This window comes from Herpailurus yagouaroundi, unplaced genomic scaffold (assembly GCF_014898765.1).
Source record: "Herpailurus yagouaroundi ecotype Mexico unplaced genomic scaffold, PumYag 159, whole genome shotgun sequence".
In the NCBI taxonomy this organism is placed as follows: Eukaryota; Metazoa; Chordata; class Mammalia; order Carnivora; family Felidae; genus Herpailurus; species Herpailurus yagouaroundi.
In genome coordinates, this window is record NW_024412400.1 from 16,967,541 (window position 1) to 16,985,477 (window position 17,937).

The window sequence follows — 17,937 nt, forward strand, 5'->3', positions numbered from 1 at the left end:
GCTCTCAAGCTGTAAATGCAAAAGCAGGCCTCACACTAAGCTAATCAGCTTCACTGAAAGCAAATGAGAAATAATGACATCAACAAGAAAACAGTCCTTGTTCAACATACAGAATAATATACTGCTCTGTGTTGACAATCTAAGAAAACAAACCTGCAGAGCATCTCCCCCAAACCATCTCCTTAGAGAAAGGTGCTGTCATCATCTTAGCATATATCCTTCCAGACCACTTTTCTATGCATATAAATGATTTTGGTTCGTTTGCTTGTTTACTAAAGTGGACTTCTACTGTAGATTCTGTTTGGGACTCTAACTTACTGTGTCATGGGTTTATTTCCTCGTCCATAAATATTTTTCCTGCAAAACATTCCATTATGATGAACCTCTCTGTAGCTAATCTCAGCACATGCCTGTGGCAGATCAATTCTCAGAAGTGGAATTACCAGCTCAAAAGGTATGGTTGTTTCACAATATTTTGTTAGTTTTTAATTCACGTTGACAAACTGACTTCAAGAAAGGCTGTGTCACTCCTAATACATCAACGTGAGCGAGTCCTTCCCTAAATGCCTCCCCAAACTCCCAGATTTTATTTGTATGGCTTCACCTCCACCCGACTGCTTCAACAACGCTGACAGAGTTGTGTCGTCACCACCATGATCAAGCCTGCACTGTGCTCTCCCCAGAAGCAATGTGTGGTGTGTGTATTTGTGTGTCTCCACGTTCTACTCGCTCGTGTGGAACAGCTAATCTGGCTTGTCTAGGAAAGTTGTAAATAGAATTCTGTTAGGGCTGGATTCAGCTGTCAGAGTTATGCCCTGAATTTCAAAAGTGGGTGGTAATTTCCATAAATATGTCACTTTAAATACATGTCCTAAAGGGAATCCAGCATTTCACCCTCCCAAAGAGAGGAAAGAGAAGTTGGGCAATTTAATACCCAAAAAACTCAGGGCAAAGCACACTTTTGAAAAGGGGAGAGACCTCACCGACCCCAAAACATTTCACAAAGTTTGGTAAAAGTCTTCTTCTACAGATCAGAATCACTTATAATAAATGAATGAATTCAGCACGTTTTTCCTGAACAGTTGCCGTGAAAGGAAATGTTCCATTGTAAGCAATCAATAGTGATGGCTCTACGCTTTTATTAAGGCTATGGTGATTTCACCAGTAATGTCCCTTAGCCTTGATGGTTCGGCTGATGGAAAGTAAACCAACAATGAGAATACGATACAGCGGTTCTCAAAGCTAGCTGTACATCAGAACTACCTAGGGTGCTTTTAAACATTCTAATGTCCAGATTGCATCCCAAAACTAACATGCCACAACGTCTGGGAACGGGAGCTAGGTATCAGTGTTTAACAAAGAAATCCTGGGGCACAGGGATAGTTCAGTTAAGCTTCTGACCGTGGCTCAGGTCATGATCTGACCAGGCTTGCGAGTTCAAGTCTCCCATTGGGCTATTTTAAGCAGAACCCACTTGGGATCTTCTGTCCCCGCCCCCCCGCCCCTCCTCCACTCGTTTTCTCTCTCTTTCTCTCTCTCACAAAATAGATACACTTTAAAAAAAAAATCCCAGGTGAGTCCAAATTGTGGCGGTTCTAGCACAATGACAAAGAGAGCTAACGGCCCTACTGAGCCCAGTGAAATCAAAGAAGACCTCCCAGAGGAGGTGACCAGGCTGTGTTTCGAAGCACGAAGTAATTCTTTCTGTCGTGGTTTGTAATTTGTAATTTAAAAATGCCGAAAAGGAATCCCACACAGACATAAATAGGAAAGACTCATACATGCCAAGAAATAATCATCTTCAGAAAAAAAACGGTCCCACCGGTGGCAAAGAATTCACTGTTGGTGCTATAGATATTCAAATACCCCCTCCAAGTTGATAATCTATGGTCCTGTATTTCCTTTGTGTGGCCTATACCACAGAGAACAATGCAAAGCAAAACAGAAAAGCAAATCTCGGTGGTATGGTTGAATGCCAAAGCTAGCCTTAAGCAAACACGTCAAGACAAGTTCTAGAATTACAACCAGGATATGGCATCAATATAAAAGCAGATTTGTGCTTCAATGCAACCTCTAGACTTTTCAGTAAAAATATACTTTGGCAAAGTTTATTAGTGCTCCTCCTCCCCTTTTGTCCTCCCCTCCGACCACCACCAGAAAAGACAGTGGGAGACAAGGGAGGGGGACAGCCCGGGGCTCCCCTCTCGCTAGCCATTGTTGGTATTTAAGAGAGCTACACAGTGCTTGGCCATTGATCTGTTCACTGTCATCCTGCTTAAATCAATAATCTATTAGTCCCTTTAAATTAGAGTTAGATTCATCAAATGCCCTTGAGAGGTCTCAAACATTTTGTTCCTTATTCCAGGCAAGCACAATCAGTCTATGGAATGATAAAATTTTTGCTCGAAAACTCTGCAGGCTCAGCAGACAATGTGTCCTGTATTAGCTCATTCAGCGATCTCGGGCAGGCCAAAAAAGCAGTTTTTAGACTTCCCAGGGGGACAAGAGGCTTGTGTCATTCAATAAAACAACTGCACTCCAGCCATCCTGATGTGATTTCAGTTTGGGGAAGCAGTCTTTGAGGAATAATTTGGATCTGCTTTTTGCCTCCTGCTTTTATTTATTTCCTTGCTTACTTATTGACTTATTCAGTTCTGTCTGGTGACTGCATCCCCAGTAAGCAGCAGCCTCCAACGTGGCATCTGAACCGCTGACCAGATGGGCTGCCTTGCTTCGTCAGGGAATGGCCAAGACAGAAGAGCCTCTGCCGCTCGGGTGAGATGGATGCTTGGTTCCGCGGGTCCCTGCCCAGAGCAGAGTCAGCACCAGGGGTGCCCTGGGCTGCACACCTGCCAAAGGAGACAGTGAGGCCAACCAAACCTGCACTGGCAGAAGCTTCTGGCCCGAGTTTGAAACCTTTCCATCCCTGCAACACAGAGATGGCTGTCACTAGGGAAACGAAGCTAGAATCGCCTTTCCTTCTAGAAAAATTCATTACAGGTCTTGTTTGCCTTTAAATTAATGCTCCTCAAAGGGTGGTCCAGATCAGCAACCAGCCACAGAATTCCTGAGGGTAAGAGGGAGGGGGGGGGGGAGAGAAGGCACTGGCTTGAAATCAGTGACTTTTCGACTATCTGAGGTAGAGGAGGACCCATTCTAACTCCCCACCCCAGTCCCTCACAGCATGATAAACTTCACTGAAAACAAATCCCTAGGAAAAGAACGTACAAACAAAACATTAATTTTCAGAAAAAAAAAAAAAAAAAAAAAAAGGCATCGGAAAGGAGATGCCTGAAACACAAGCTACGACTTAAGGGAAAAAGAAAGATGTACTAGACATAAAATTAACTCTGTCAAATTGCTGCGAGAGTTTCTAAGCACTTGCTCTCAGTTCCCGCCCTTGTCTCACCACGGACTGGCAGCGGGCAGTTTAGGAACTGGCACCGGTCCGCAGACAGCACTTCGAGGAGCCCTACTCTGTGAAGGGCTTCAAATCCAGAGGTCTGCAGGCAAAACAAAAACAAACTAGAGTGCGACACAGCTTTTTTAACCGCCGCACAACTCTGGGGGGTTAAGTCGTTCCCCAAATAAAAGAACACCGAAGAAAGAATTAATGCTGTTGCCTGTTTAAGAGGCCTTGGCACTGGCGAACTTAACTCACCTGAGAAAACACAGTATAAATGCCCTTGTTGTTACAACACACCTGAGTGTCATTTAAACACACAGAAAGTCTCCAACAATAGCTCCCTTCACGATTCCTAACATGCTTGGCATTTTTCTAAAGGTTAGATTAAGTAGCAGATAACATTTTTAAGAGAGAGCAGTGTATACTATGTTTTTTTTCTTTGTAAGAACTAATTTAGTGCTGCCTAAACCATGTTGACAGATTTCAGGATTTTACGTTGGGCCTGATTAGCGGCAGGCAGGCATCAAACATTATGAAATTTCGCCCTGCCTTTTTACTAGAACCTTCGGTGATTAAGACAGTATTTTAATGCACTCTCTGGGCAGCTGAGCCTTAAAAGAAAAAGGAGTTGTAAAGTAAAAGGCATTTCCTGCATGGCCCCAGGGGAATTTTGAGCCCAGCGCTCCGGGACCCGGTGGGAGGGAATAATTTCAGCTAATTAAGGGAGAATAGCAAAGTGTTGCATTTGGTCAAAACATTCAGTGGGGCTTCATTTTTGTTGGCACCAAAGAGAGCCGGTCTGGATTTTTTCCCCCTTTTTCTGTGGACACACTGCAGGACTGCAAGGCCCACAGCTCACATACATTAGGGAGAAAGTCAAAGGAAACGCCAAAGTTCAACTAAAGTACAAGTAATTAGAACCAGATTCTCCTTTTGCCTGTGTGTGCGCATGCGTGTGCGAGCGCGGGTGTAGACGTTTTATTAAAATGTAATTTACATGGCTCGCAACGTTAGCGTGCGAGAGGAAGAAAAAAAAAAAACCCGTACAAACTGTCGCTCCTTTAATTTTCCTGTCGCCTCTTCGTTGGGGCGGGAGGTGGGGGAGGAATTGGGAGGATCAGCTCTTTTAATCACCTTTCAGGGAGAAGCGGTTTGTTTCCACACGCACGGGATTTGCAAATCTGTGAATCACATTGTGAAATTAGGTAATTGCCAAACAAGAAAAACTTTGCTTTGAAATGGTCTCGCCTCACTCGGCTGCTGGCTTTGTTGTTATTAAGCAGCTCCAAGATTAGTCCAGGGTTTGGGGCAGGCAAAGGAGGGAGGGGGTGGGGAGAGAAGGAAAACATCAACGCGGGGCTTTGGCAGTCTTGACTCAGTAACCTGCCCGTGACCCTGAAGGAGTGTGTGTTTGCCCGGGTCACCCGGGATCCTGGCCGAGGGCTGGAGCTGGGTTATGAGAATCCCTGCTATTCTGACCACACATGCAACAGGTGCCGAACACAAGCAGGGGACAACAACAGGGGCTGGGGCCTGGGAGGAAGACTTTGATTTCGGAGTCCTTAAAAGAAAGCCATGCTTTTCAAAGTTCGATCCCCGGACCAGCAGAATCACCATCCCCTGGGAATTCGTTCAAACGTAGACTCTCAGCGCCACCCCAGATACGCCTGCTGCATGGAAACAGGCATCGTAACCACCCCCCCGTCCCACTCCAGATAATTCCTAACCTAAGCACGTTAGTAACATTCGAGACACCATGGCATAAAAATGCCTTGTTACCGCCCTAACCTCACGAGAATCCCAAACATTCTGCTGAGTCCGTTTGGCGTGGCAACTCTGTCAGCTTCCCCTTTGCCCAGGTCCTCACTAAATACTCCACCTTGTGAAGTACTTAATGCACTGAGAACTTCAGGCTGCGTGTGTGTTTATGCTCACCAGAAGCCAGAAGCCTTCGTTCTCTCCACAGAATTCTGGCAGTGGCTTTTAGTTGGCAGCGGGTTCAAAGTTGCACAGGAAGAGCCTGAACTAATAGTATCTGCTATTTACCGCGCACTTACTAGGTGCCAGGGGCTGTGCTAGTTGTTGAACGTGCCTTAACTCGTCTAACTCCTCCCCAAAACCACGGGGAGGGGAGGGACCAGGAACTCTGCACTTTAGAATTAGGAATTTAAAAGCACAACACCGCTCTCAGCCTTCGCGAAAGAGACTGAAATGGCTTCATACACATCACTATTATTTCACTAAAACCCACAGCCTTTCTACCTTCTCATTTTCCATCTCCCTCATTTATTTTCTCTGCTAGAAACATCACTGGGTATGGTCTGCTCAGGGCTATTTACTCAAATTTGAGAACTGCGGGATTATGTACCTCCCTTTCTTTTAATTCATGGTTGTAATTTTCCAAACACTGATTTGATTCCAGACATGGTTAAATGTGACGAGATAGTTTGGGCTTTAAAAAGAGAGAGAGAGTGGCTCAGAATCCACTAATCACTCCGCATTACAGCTACACCTGCCTGGGCTCACGGCCAGCAGAAATTATTCCTGGGACTGACTTTTACCATGGGAAGTGCTGTCATATTTTCATAAGGGACCATGACACGTTCAACACCTACATTTCATTTTTATAATACGCTTTCTTGCTTCAAAGAACATAGCCGAAAATTATCTCATAGGTTGTTTTGGGTGACGTTTTTAACAGACGATGCTTTCTATCACTATTTTCTAGGACATACTAAGATAGCTTATGACAGGGTTCAAATAAATTCTCCCTTAAAACCACTTAACAGGCCGACACATCTAACTACTTATTAATGATCTGAACTGAGAGGCATCAGAACTGGATCTGCATTAACTGAACAAATGCGGGAACCGGTCTCGGGAGTCATGTATAGATGAAGCTAATTGCATCGCAATATTAAGGTCCCCCTGAAGAGTTTATCTCAACACCAAATGATTCAGTTCAATATTCCACTTCTAATCAGGATCCCCATAACTTCTAAAAAAGCAATTATTGCACTAATAAATGACATCCTATTATCTGTTCAAATTTCCTGCACATAAAGTTGATTAAAACTGGGGCATTAAAATACGTACCGTCTCAGACACAAAATTCTTTGCGTTATGTGCTGTTAATATATGCTAAAAACCACGTCGATACCAGCCTAACAGAAAAGGTATGAGGGGATACTTTTTGGAATACTGTGTTCAAGGAAGGGGGAGATGAAATTATGCTTTGTCACCTGGGGATCCTGGCTAGCTTCTCAGGTCTGAGAACGCTAAGTGCGATTACGCCAACGTTTAGCCAAAGCCACGGTTCTCAACAAAATGATGCCCCACTTAGGCTGCAAAGAAGTTTTTTGGTTTGGTTTTGTTTTTCCAGGTGTGCGCTCATTTGAGTGGCCTGGAAATAACTTTGAAACCAATTTAATCCTCACTGTGTGGGTTTTCTTGATTCCTAAAAAGAACTAAAACACCATAAGCCCGCAGAAAACCGTATGTAGGAAGTGTTGGGAAGCGTGTGGGCTTTGCTGCCAGATGACCCTGGATTTGGATCCCTCTTCTGCCAGTAATTTAACGGCCATGCAGCTTTCCTTACTTCTCTGAGCCCTCGTATCTCTTTCATGAAAACGCAGACCATCCTCAAATTCCTGTGGGCGAGAGGGAGGTAATGTTTGCAACTTGCCTGGCACCCAGTAAGCGCTCAGCAAGTAAGAGCCAACCCCTACATCTCCACCACCCTCCCCCCCCCCACACAACATCTCTTTCCATCTTCCTTAATCGAGGGCAGCGGTTCTTAACCAGCATCGGTTTTGCCCCACAAGAGACATTTTGTCTCCAGACAGTGTGGCTGTCATAACTGGGGGCCGCGACTGGCATTTAGTGGGTAGAGGCCAGGGATGCTTCTAAACATGCGGCAAGGCACAAGCCTGCCCTGCTCCGCTCCCCTAGCCCCAATGAATTCTCTGGCCCAATTTATAAATAGTGCTGAGTTTCAAGAGCCCTGATCTAGGGTTAAGGATGCTCCCTGTGCGGAGGCTTTAGGACGAAGCAGTGGAGCAGCAAATAAGATGATCTCCCACAGCGCCGGAGAATCGGGCCTGGCATCCCAGCTGACAGAAGGCATAACCCAAGTGCCTAACTCTGCCACATACTAGCAGTCCCTTTAGCTTCCGGAACCTCAGCTTCCCTGATCTGGAAAGTGGACACAGCAAGCATACTTACTACACAGCAGGGTTTCCAATTTGTAAACTCTACACAAAATACAAACACAAAAATAATAGCTAACGCTTACTTCTCAGAGTATTTGGGAAAAGATGGGTTAAGTCCGATCTTAAGAACTCGACTAACAGAGCCCCTGGGTGGCTCGGCTGGTTGAGCGTCTGACTCCTGATTTAGGCTCAAGTCATGATCTCACGGTTTGTGAGTTCGAGGCCCACGTTGGGCTCTGCACTGACAGTATGGAGCTGCTTGGGATTCTCTCTCTTCCTCTCTCTCTCTCGACCCCTCACCCACTCACACCCACTCACTCATGCTCTCAAAATAAATACTTAAAAAAAAAAAAAAGAATGTGACTCATACGGTTACCTGAGAAAATGACAAGAAACGTCTCTAGAGTCTAGTCAAATATTAACATTGCGACAATATTAATAGCTAACCTTTGTGCAGCATGTACTATGAGCCAGCCACTGCCCCCATTAGGTTCTAGGCATATTCCATATTTTAACTCATTTGACCCTAGGAGATAGGCAGACTGAGTATTTCATCTTTACAGGCAGGAAACCGGGGGCACTGTGGTTATGTCACTGTTCAAGAACACACAGATGAGAACCCAGGAGCAGGGAGTAGAAGGCAAATGGTCTGGGTGAACTCAGGAGGAGTGTTCAACCCTGGGGTTGGCGGAAGACAGGGACATCCTTATGACCACACAGAACTCCTTCGGCAAGAGGCTGGCACATCCCTGCCAGCGAGTTTCAGAATATATAGACTACGTCTAAGACGGACACCCAGTTGTCCCAGCATAAGGACCCAAAGTAAAACTGGAAATCTAAAAGAGAAAGCAGCTAAGGGTACAGAAATAATGCCCTCTTTTCTTTCCAGTCAGAGCAATAAAGTAGGAAAGTCCCCCAGAAGCAAACACAGGAATTAGAAGGTACACACACACACACACACACACACACACACACACACACACACACCCCTCCCACATCTTCCCTGCTGAGAAACTAACCCCCAGCAGGCAGAATGGCAGCAGCTAAAACCGAGGTTCCAGAGGCCTTTGGCAGTGCTCCAAGGGCGTGTTTCTACACACTGTCAGGAGCAGTAACTCAGGCCAAATGTGGCCTGCTCAAGTGCTGGATTTTGGGGCTGGCGGTGGGGGATGGAGGGGACAGCGCTGGGCGCCCCGCCCCCAAGTTGGTTTTCTCTCTTGCCAGCGGGCCACATATACTCCTTTAACCAAAGCTTAACTGGCACAAGAATGAAACCAACATCCAAAATTCTAAAGCTGTGCCACAGCCCCCTCAGTCATTGTCTACTGACTTCTAGAAGCAGGACGACAGTGAACTCCCTCCCTGCACCTTCTAGTTCACTAATAGGAAGCTATTGTTAGTGCCGGGGATAAGCATAGCACATCATCAGGTCAAAAGGGTGCACTTGGGTGGCATTTTAAAAGATTCTGGAGTTTCCACATGGAATTAAGCTTATGGAGATGCTGTAGCTGTTGTGTTTTTTCTTTTGTAAGTGATTTTTCAAAACTTCTTGAGAAGAACGAGAGGTGCAGAGTGTTTGAATTGTGGTTCCTAAAAAAGAAATTGCTAAAGAAAACTTGAAAGAACAAGGAAATTTTCCCCAATCTTCCAACTCTGAGCAGTCCCCAAGCTCAGGTCTTTTTTGGATATTCCTTCCTTCAAGGGAACTTTCCATCTTTACAGATAAGTCAAGGCATGTGACGGGAAGTGTGAATTCTGAAGCCAGCCTGTCTGGGTTCAAATCCTAATTCTGCTACTTACTATGTGACTGTGAGTGAGCAGCTTGACCTCTCTGAGCTTCCATTTCTCCTTGTAGAAAATGCGAGTGTGCCCCTCATCGGATCACTGTGGGCGTCAGATGATAAACCACTGTGAAGGGACGCGATGACACGCACACGCGCCAGGTCGGTGACACGTCAGTGTTACACAAGTAGAAGTACCACCATCAAGGATCACACTTGGGCTGGCGAATCTCAGCGTTGTTCACCTTCTCATCGTTCTTGCACACGGTGGACTCACGTCTTGATTCGCTGACCCTCGCTTCCACTTTCCTTTCTCAAATGGCCATCCCTCCTTCCAAAAGAGATTCTTGAGAGCCAGGACAAGTGAAGCAGTATGTGTCAGCGTTGTTGCCTTATGCTGTCTCTGAACAGTCCCTTCCTTCCCAGCCTCTCGGGCATTAAGCCAAAGTGCCACTACAGTCCTCTCTTCACGGGTTTCCCGGCCCACCCGCAGTCCCCGCGCAGAGGACCCCAGGAAACCGCTTCTTCACGCCCCGCTCAGGGCTCCTCAGTGCCTGAAAGAGCGCCCAGTACACAGGAGGGACTCAATGAGCGTCAGTTGAAAAAAAAAAAACGAGTGAAAGAATGAACTCTGCACAGAAATTCTTCCACGCGGCACCAAGATAACAAATGACGATTGTTGTGGCCGGTTCGGCCGTTATCCGCCAACAAGCGCGTATTACCTGGCGGTGGGACTTGAGATGTGTTTGCACTCCCGCCACCCCGCGTGCTTGCTTGTGACAAGAGTGTGAAGGAGAGCAGGGATTATCATCATTATCCGGTTTTTTCCCCTCCATTAGTCACAGGAGGAAACTGAAGCACAGAGAAGTTAAATGACTTAGCCAAGGTCACACGGCTGGGCCATGGCTTGATCTAGAATGGGCCTCCTGAATCCACATACAGGCTTACTCTAAACGAGACACAAAGCTACTTGTTTCTATTCTAAGCCGTTTTATTAATGTGTTGATGTTTTAGGACAAGGTCAGCAAGCTTTTTCTGAAAAGGGCCAGGTAGTAAATATTTTCGGTCTTGTGGACCATACGGTCTCCGTCACAGCGATTCAACTCTGCCACTGTAGGGAGAAGGGAGCACTAGACAAGACGTAAATGAACAGGCGTGGTATGTACCAATAAAACATTATTTAGAAAAGCATATTCCGAGCCAGATTTGGCTTAGTTTCCTGACCCCTGCTTTAAGATAAAGGAAATTAAAACGATCCCTTCTTATGGTAAACTGTACATGTTACTATAAAATCCATGCTTTCCTTTGCTTCCAGGGTAAAGATAGAGTATGACAGCCATATGTCACAGAGATGTGGGAAATATTTTAAGGATGCTAACGCTATAGAGCATACAGTATTTATATGCACCATAAATGTGTAAGGTCTGCACATTTCCCTCAAAACTAACCTCATGTACACATTTTTATTAGTTAGGGAGGTCAATATGTCTATCATAAATACATTTTAAAATTCCTTCCTACATATTCTCTCCACTGGGATTATTTATCGTGGCTTGTTCCCTGGCCCCAAGCCAGGCAGAATATGGGAGTTTTAATACCTTTAATCCATTACATGCATTTTTTTTTTTTTTTAGAGCTCCATAAGACAAAATAAAATGCACTCTCATGGTCATATATGCAATAAACCTGATATGCCACTTAATATTTCATGCCCCATTTTATATTTCAGTTGTGACGGTCCCCAGCTTTCAACATGCACCATGACATATTTTCAGCCATCTTTTTGCTCTGATTTTGTGTGTTTGTTTAGAAAATGAACAGATCACAAACAACAAATCTGAATGGACTCTGAGGGGTGACTATTACTGCTCCCTAATATTCTGAAGGGGCACTGAAATGACTGTTCGCTGACATAGGCCACCCAGTTCCTTGCAATGTGAACTGGTCACGTTTATTTTTATTAGGCCATGCTACACTGCATTGACAAGGAGGTGTACATTTATTTTTATGGCTCGTCGTATGGTAAGTGGTCTCCAAAGATGGCCTGGTCAATGAGCCACACCTCCAGGAATCCACACCAACGCGTAAGGCCCTTCCTCTTGAATCTGAGCTGTTACTCTGATTTCATTCTGATCAACAGAAAGTGGCAAGAGTGATGCTGTGTTACACATAGGGCTAGACCCTAAGAAGCCTGGCAGCTTCCATATGGGTTTCCTGGAATGTTTATTCTAGGGGAAGCCAGGTACAGAGCCCCGTGACCACCGTGCTGTAAGGGAGCCCATGTCATAAGCGGAGGCCATGTGGAGAGAGAGATGCCATGGCAGCCTCCAGCCGTTGCTGCGATGTCAGCTGCGGAAGTGGACATGTGAATGGAGAAGGCTTCTGGAACATCCACCGGGGTCAAACCCATAGACAAGTCTAACCTCAGTCACTTCTTCTTATTTTTTTTTTTTTAAGTTTATTTATTTATTTTTGAGAGAGAGAGAGCACAAGCAGGAGAGGGAGAGAAGGAGAGACAGAATCCCATGCAGGCTCCGCGCCATCAGCGTGGAGCCCGATGTAGGGCTCGAACTCATGAACTGTGAGATCGTGACTGAGCCGAAACCAAGAGTCGGACGCTCAACTGACTGCACCACCTAGGTGCCCCAGCCTCAGTCGCTTCTGACTGCAGCCACGTGTAGGACCCCAAGAGAGACAGAACCTTGAAAGTTAATAATAAATTGTGTCTTAAGCTACACAGTATTGGGTTGGTCTGTTACATAGCAATACGTTAATTCTATAATTATTAAAGATTATTTGGGGGGGCGCGCCTGGGTGGCTCAGTTAGTTAAGTGACTGACTCTGGCTCAGGTCATGATCTCGTGGTTCGTGAGTTCGAGCCCCGCGTCGGACTCTGTGCTGACAGCTCAGAGCCTGGAGCCTGCTTCACATTCTGTGTCTCCCTCTCTCTGCCCCTCCCCTGCTCATGCTCGGTCTGTCTCTCTCTCTCTTTCTCTCAAAAATAAATAAACATTAAAAAAATTTTTTTAAAGATTATTTTGGTGGAGCCACAAAGAACCCGCAGAAAGGCTCATTTCAACTCTTTTAGAATCTGGGAGACAATAATTTGACATGGACTGTATACTTTGCATGCATTCCTTCCAGATACAAGAGCAATGGACTAATTCCGTCTAAAAAATAATGAAGAAGTTCTGACTAAAAGGAGTGTGCTAATTGCTCAGCTACATATTCCAAGACAGTAATGATTAAAATATCACAGAACAAGGCCCTTTAAAATTGTTTTTAGGGGCGACTGGGTGGCTCGGTCGGTTAAGCGTCCGACTTCTGCTCAGGTCATGATCTCACGGTCCGTGAGTTCGAGCCCCGCGTCGGGCTCTGTGCTGACAGCTCAGAGCCTGGAGCCTGTTTCTGTGTCTCCCTCTCTCTCTGCTCCTCCCCTGTTCATGCTCTGTCTCTCTCTGTCTCAAAAATAAAATAAACGTTAAAAAAAATTTAAAAAAATAAATAAGTTTGTTTTTAAAAGTTGGCTGTACTGCAATGTGTCTCCCCCCCCCCCCCCCGCCAAACTGCTTATAAAGCTCATTCATATCCACCTGAGCCCACATGTGAACACCACCTGCCTGTCACCTGCACACACCCTCTTTTATTTTGAGATGCAGATGTCTGCTTATAGGGTCGTTGTATTTTTATTTGTTCCTCCAGGGGACAGATTGAATTCTCCTCCCCACACTGGACATTGCCGTTCAAAATAATAGCAAAAGACTTGCAGGTAATGGGCTATAATACTCACTTGATACTCACTAAAGGACGGTTTAGATCACTTGCTCTCTGTTACCTTTCGCGAAACATCTGTTTCATATGAGCCAGTTAAAAGTGCATACATCTGTAAATAATAAGCCTGTGTGTGCACATAATTTAATGAATTAGGACATAAAAAGGAATTGAACAGTAGGGGCACAGCAATTAGAGTAACTGCCCATTTTGTTAAAAATGTATTGTTTCCAGCTTTCACTTGGAAACCCTTTTATTATTCTGTGGGTTCTGAGGCTTCCAACCTTCTTATCGCCCCTTCCTGCAAAGCACATAGGAGTTTACTTTGCATAGTTGGCAGAGGGAAGGCAACCCACATAATGCAAAGCCGGGATGGGAACTTGCAACTGGCTCGCTTCTACTTGGGAGACCGGAGTTGGGTACCTGATCTAGTCTGTGCCTGGGAACTCTCACCCGTAAAATGGCGCGATAACAGGGCTTCCCAGAAGACATCGTTCATTCTGTGTACTTGGCAGGCAGTAAGAGCTTCATCAATAATAATTATGATGATGGTGGTTTTGCATTCTAATGAAAATCCATCACAACTTGTGCCCAGGTCCAGGGAACAAACCTCGTTCAAAAGTTTCTCTTGATTGTTAATCTGGTCTTATGTCTATTTACCTTCATCATTTCTAGGGATCGACAATAAAAAGGGGGGAGGAGGGACCATGTCCTGGTTAACAGGAGGGACCATCAGAAAATCTGCTTCTCGGATATCAAAACGAACGCCAGAAGCCCAAGGAAATATCCTGTGCCCATTCAGGCCAGTTTTCTGGCTAACGCGTTCATAAGTGCTCACCATAACCGCCAACCTGAACTTCCCAAGTTTTGACAGCTCCCTGGAAGTTTACCTTCAGGTGTTCTGAGTGACTCTAAAACATACAAATGTATCAAGGCGGCAACCATTTGGGATGTTCTGAATTGTAAGTTTGCTACTACTGAACTATTCTCAGCTTAGTTCCTGAGCACCTACTGTGTGCCAGGCACCAGGTTGCAAAGCAGAGCACACATACATGAGCAGAAGAAGGTCCTCCTGGGAGAGACAGGATGGCATTTTCTAGAACACATGGTGAGCCTTCCACAGAGTGTGGCCGGTTCCTCTCTGCCTCCCTTAAGTTTAAGACGTTTCAACTGAGTTGAAAGTAGCTTGGAAATGTTGGAAGATACTCTGTCCATTTGAAAGTCAACAAGGACACAGAGGCACAGGAATAGAATGTGATGCCACAGCGATGTGATGACTGCAAGAAATATAATTGAAGTCCAGCCCACTGGGATTCTGTGAAAATCCTGGTTTAGCTCTGTAAAATGTTCGTAAAGTAAGTGCTATGCATTTGCCAGGACCCAGGAAAAATAGTTCCACCCAGAAGGAAAACACGTTAAACAATGACTGAAATCCCCACCCTCTGGTATTCTGTTTACGTTCTCCTGCAGTCTATTTACCCTCTACATAAAGAGATAATTAAAGCTCCTTAATAGCTATAGGAAAGAAGAATAATGGCGAAAGGGAAAGAAAGAGAACAAATATTGAAAAAATACTAATGGCTGGAGTATACAGAGCTGTGTTGTTCAATACAGTAGCCACTAGCCACGTGTAGGTATTGAAACCTTAACAGATTAAAATTAAATAAAATAAAAAATTCAGTTCCTCAGATATATGAGGCCCATATCCAGTGCCACACAAGGCTGGCGGCTATGAGACTGGGCAACACAGAACTACAGATCACTTCCATCACTCTAGGAAGTTCTGGACAGTGCTGATATCTAGTACACTCAAACGGCGGTGTGCTTGACCATATCCACCGACTTAACCACAGTTAATTGAGTACTGACCACCAGGTACTAAGTACCATACTAGGACTGGAAAACAGAAGGACACAATATCTCATCCCCAAAACGTCCCAGGTTAGTAAGGGAGCCCAGTCAATAAAACAAAACAGAAACACACACACACACACACACACACACACACACACACACACACACACAGGAGAAATGGGTAGAAATACAGAAAACAAACTGGTAACTTTAATGGTACATATGGTAGTGAGTATCCAAGGGCTTCCCATAAAATCTTTGAGCTTTTCTGCGTTAAAAAAGTTTTTCATAAGAAAATAAGGGGGAAGGTATCTATTTACTGAATATTACCTATCAGGTACTTTAAATACACTCTTATCTAAGTCTATGGTAAGCTTGCAAGGTAAGCATTGTGGATCCATTTTATAGATGGAACAACTGAGGGGACTGGAGCTCTAGCTTCCACAGCTGAGGCAGCGCATGGAGAATGCCCAACTCCACCATGTGACACACTGCATAGGACCACGCCGTGCCCCCCGAACACGTGACAGCATCTTACAGGTTCCATTCAGAACCTACTGCGTGACTTCTAGTAAGTCACTTCAACGCATCCATCTGTCTCCATTTCCTCAAAATACGTAATTCAGTAACAATTAGATTTCAAGCAAACAAACAAAAACAGGTAGAACATGGCTTATAAAAATCCAAAACAGAGAGCAATACATCACATTTCAGATATCACTGAAATCACTGATATAAGAGCATTATGGGAGAGGCTAACAACCGTCATAATTATTTATGTAAACTTCATCAAGCAGTAATAGTTTTCTTAGGTTTGGGACCCTCTAAAGAAAACAGATACTTTAAAACAGGCGGCGAATTCCAAAAGGGCAATTTAACTTCATCCTCTCTTAGGAAGCTTTCCCCCACCCCGCACCCCGCTTTTTTTTTTTTTTTTTTTTTAAGTAACGGATGATATAATAGTGATCCTTAACTATGAGGCACCCCCAGCAGGAATCATTAGCAGTGGTCTCTAGAGGAGGGTTACAGGTGAACTTGGAGAAGACGCAAAGCCTCATTTCTCATCTCTCACCTTCCTGCGATTCCCCGGTAAACACAAGACTCAAGCAGACCCTGACTCCTGTGAGGGACGGAGGGAGGGAAGGGGCCAATGCAGAATTCAGCCACAAACAGGATGGGACAGGGGACAAAAGAGGCCGTGGCTGCTATCAGAGAAATAACGCAGTCAGAGGAACTCATGCCAGTTACGGTTCCTTACTTCTCTCTTTTCTACATCTCCTCCACGCCAAAACAGTCCGGGGCCCCTACTCGGGTTTGTTAGGGCATAGGAGGCGTTCCAGGAATTCTTCACGCAGCTGATGCAGATGACAGACCTAAACTGGAAGTGAGTCAGTCCACACAGACGATGGGGAAAAGCCCTTCCCGTGGTTTCAGCCTCAGCCCTACAACTTACTGTGTGACCTCAGACCCACGCCTCACCTTCTCCGAGACACAACTGCCTCTCCTGTAAAACGAGGAGCATCGTACCTTCCACGCCGGATCAGCGGTGAGGGCCGACTGGCGAGAAGGCATCGACAGGCGGCAGAGGAGAACCGTGGAAACCGTGTAACCAGCCAAAAACCGACGAACGAAAACCCCTCCGTGGTGCTTCAGTGCAGTCTCTATCGTCAGAAGACCATCGTTTCTTTCTTATCAGAAGGCACGCGTGTGACGATCGTTACGGGGAACGGAGGATGGCCGCACTTCCTCTGTCACTGCCCCGTCGAGAGGCAGAGTTTGGGGATGCGGGCTGGCCCCGGTGCCTGCTTCGCCCACAGAGGCGCGAGTGGCTCCGTGCCAGCCCTGGATCTCGCCCTTCAGAGGGCTGGGGGCTTCCGCTTCCTCCCTCCCTCTCCGATCATTGCTGCCCTGCTGGGACAAGCACGAGCCACGTGCAGCCGCTCGAGTCGCCAGGCCCAGCTGAGCTCCCTGCCAACGAGAGCGACGCGGACCGCCAGCCAGGGGAGTGAGCCTGCCGGGACGTGGAGAGACGCAGGCCTCAGCTGACAGCGTGTGGAGCAGAAGACCTGCCCAGCTGAGCCCGGTCCATCTACAGACTAATGAGATAATAAATTGTTAGGCCACTATGTTTCGGGGGCGGCTTGGCACGGAGCAGGAAGTCACGGGAACAATGATCGAGAGATAAGCGATCGTTTTCTTAAAAGCCAGTCTAATCAGACCCACCCCAAAAGAACATCATTTAACATATTAACTCCGGAAATATCTACATACGGGTCTTCCAGAAGCAACTTTGGAAGGTACGCGCTCATTCCAGCGCTCCCTACACCACGTTTGGAAATTACCCGTGAGGCCTCCACTCGGGAGAACCTCTTGCCTGCTCCTGTGGCAAAGATGTTCCACCCGCCCGATCCCTCACCTGCAGCAGCTGTGGTTCTCGGGGGTGTTTCAGTTCTTTCCGTGATCAGACTCACGTTCAAAGTCCCGAGGAGATATTTGTGTTGGTGTTATATAAGAGGGTTGTGTCACAGGGACTTGTGTATGCAATTTCTCCAGACATTAGGAGTCCAGAGAGAGCAGGGACAGGGTAGGAATCATGTTGGTGTCATCCAGAGAAGAGAACATATCAGGGAGACATGGCAGACACCCAAGAGCTGTTTGGTGAGTGACCCCACAAGATCGAATCCACCGGTGAGCAATGAAAACGGACTGTACCCCTGACAGCATCTCTGGGTGAAGTCGCACTGTGACAGTTTCATAGGTGACAAGGCTCCCCTGTAAAAGTCGGTCCTCTGTAGTAAACCTGGGGGCTTGGTAAATGGATGCCACCGAATCAGGGCCCGTGTTACCCAAATGGTGACAGAAACGGGACGGACTGTGACCCAGGTTATGAGCCACAGACAGAGGAACCTTTTCG

General features: G+C 46.0%; 1 protein-coding gene across 11 annotated transcripts in view; it reads right to left on the reverse strand.

Annotated features, from left to right (window-relative positions):
• RARB (retinoic acid receptor beta) overlaps window positions 1-17,937 on the reverse strand; it is a 771,689-nt gene that overhangs the window by 146,177 nt on the left and 607,575 nt on the right. Inside the window, exon 1 of one of the 11 annotated variants that reach the window (XM_040480049.1) lies at window positions 16,551-16,844. The exons of 8 other annotated variants lie outside the window; for them this stretch is intronic. Coding sequence is in view for 1 of the 3 variants with exons in the window: in XM_040480048.1 (XP_040335982.1) it covers window positions 16,503-16,545 (43 nt within the window). In the remaining 2 variants the exon portion in view is untranslated. Of the gene's footprint in view, window positions 1-13,161; window positions 13,172-16,502; window positions 16,845-17,937 lie in introns of those variants that run through there. 2 more of the 11 variants (XM_040480048.1, XM_040480051.1) reach the window with 2 other exon arrangements.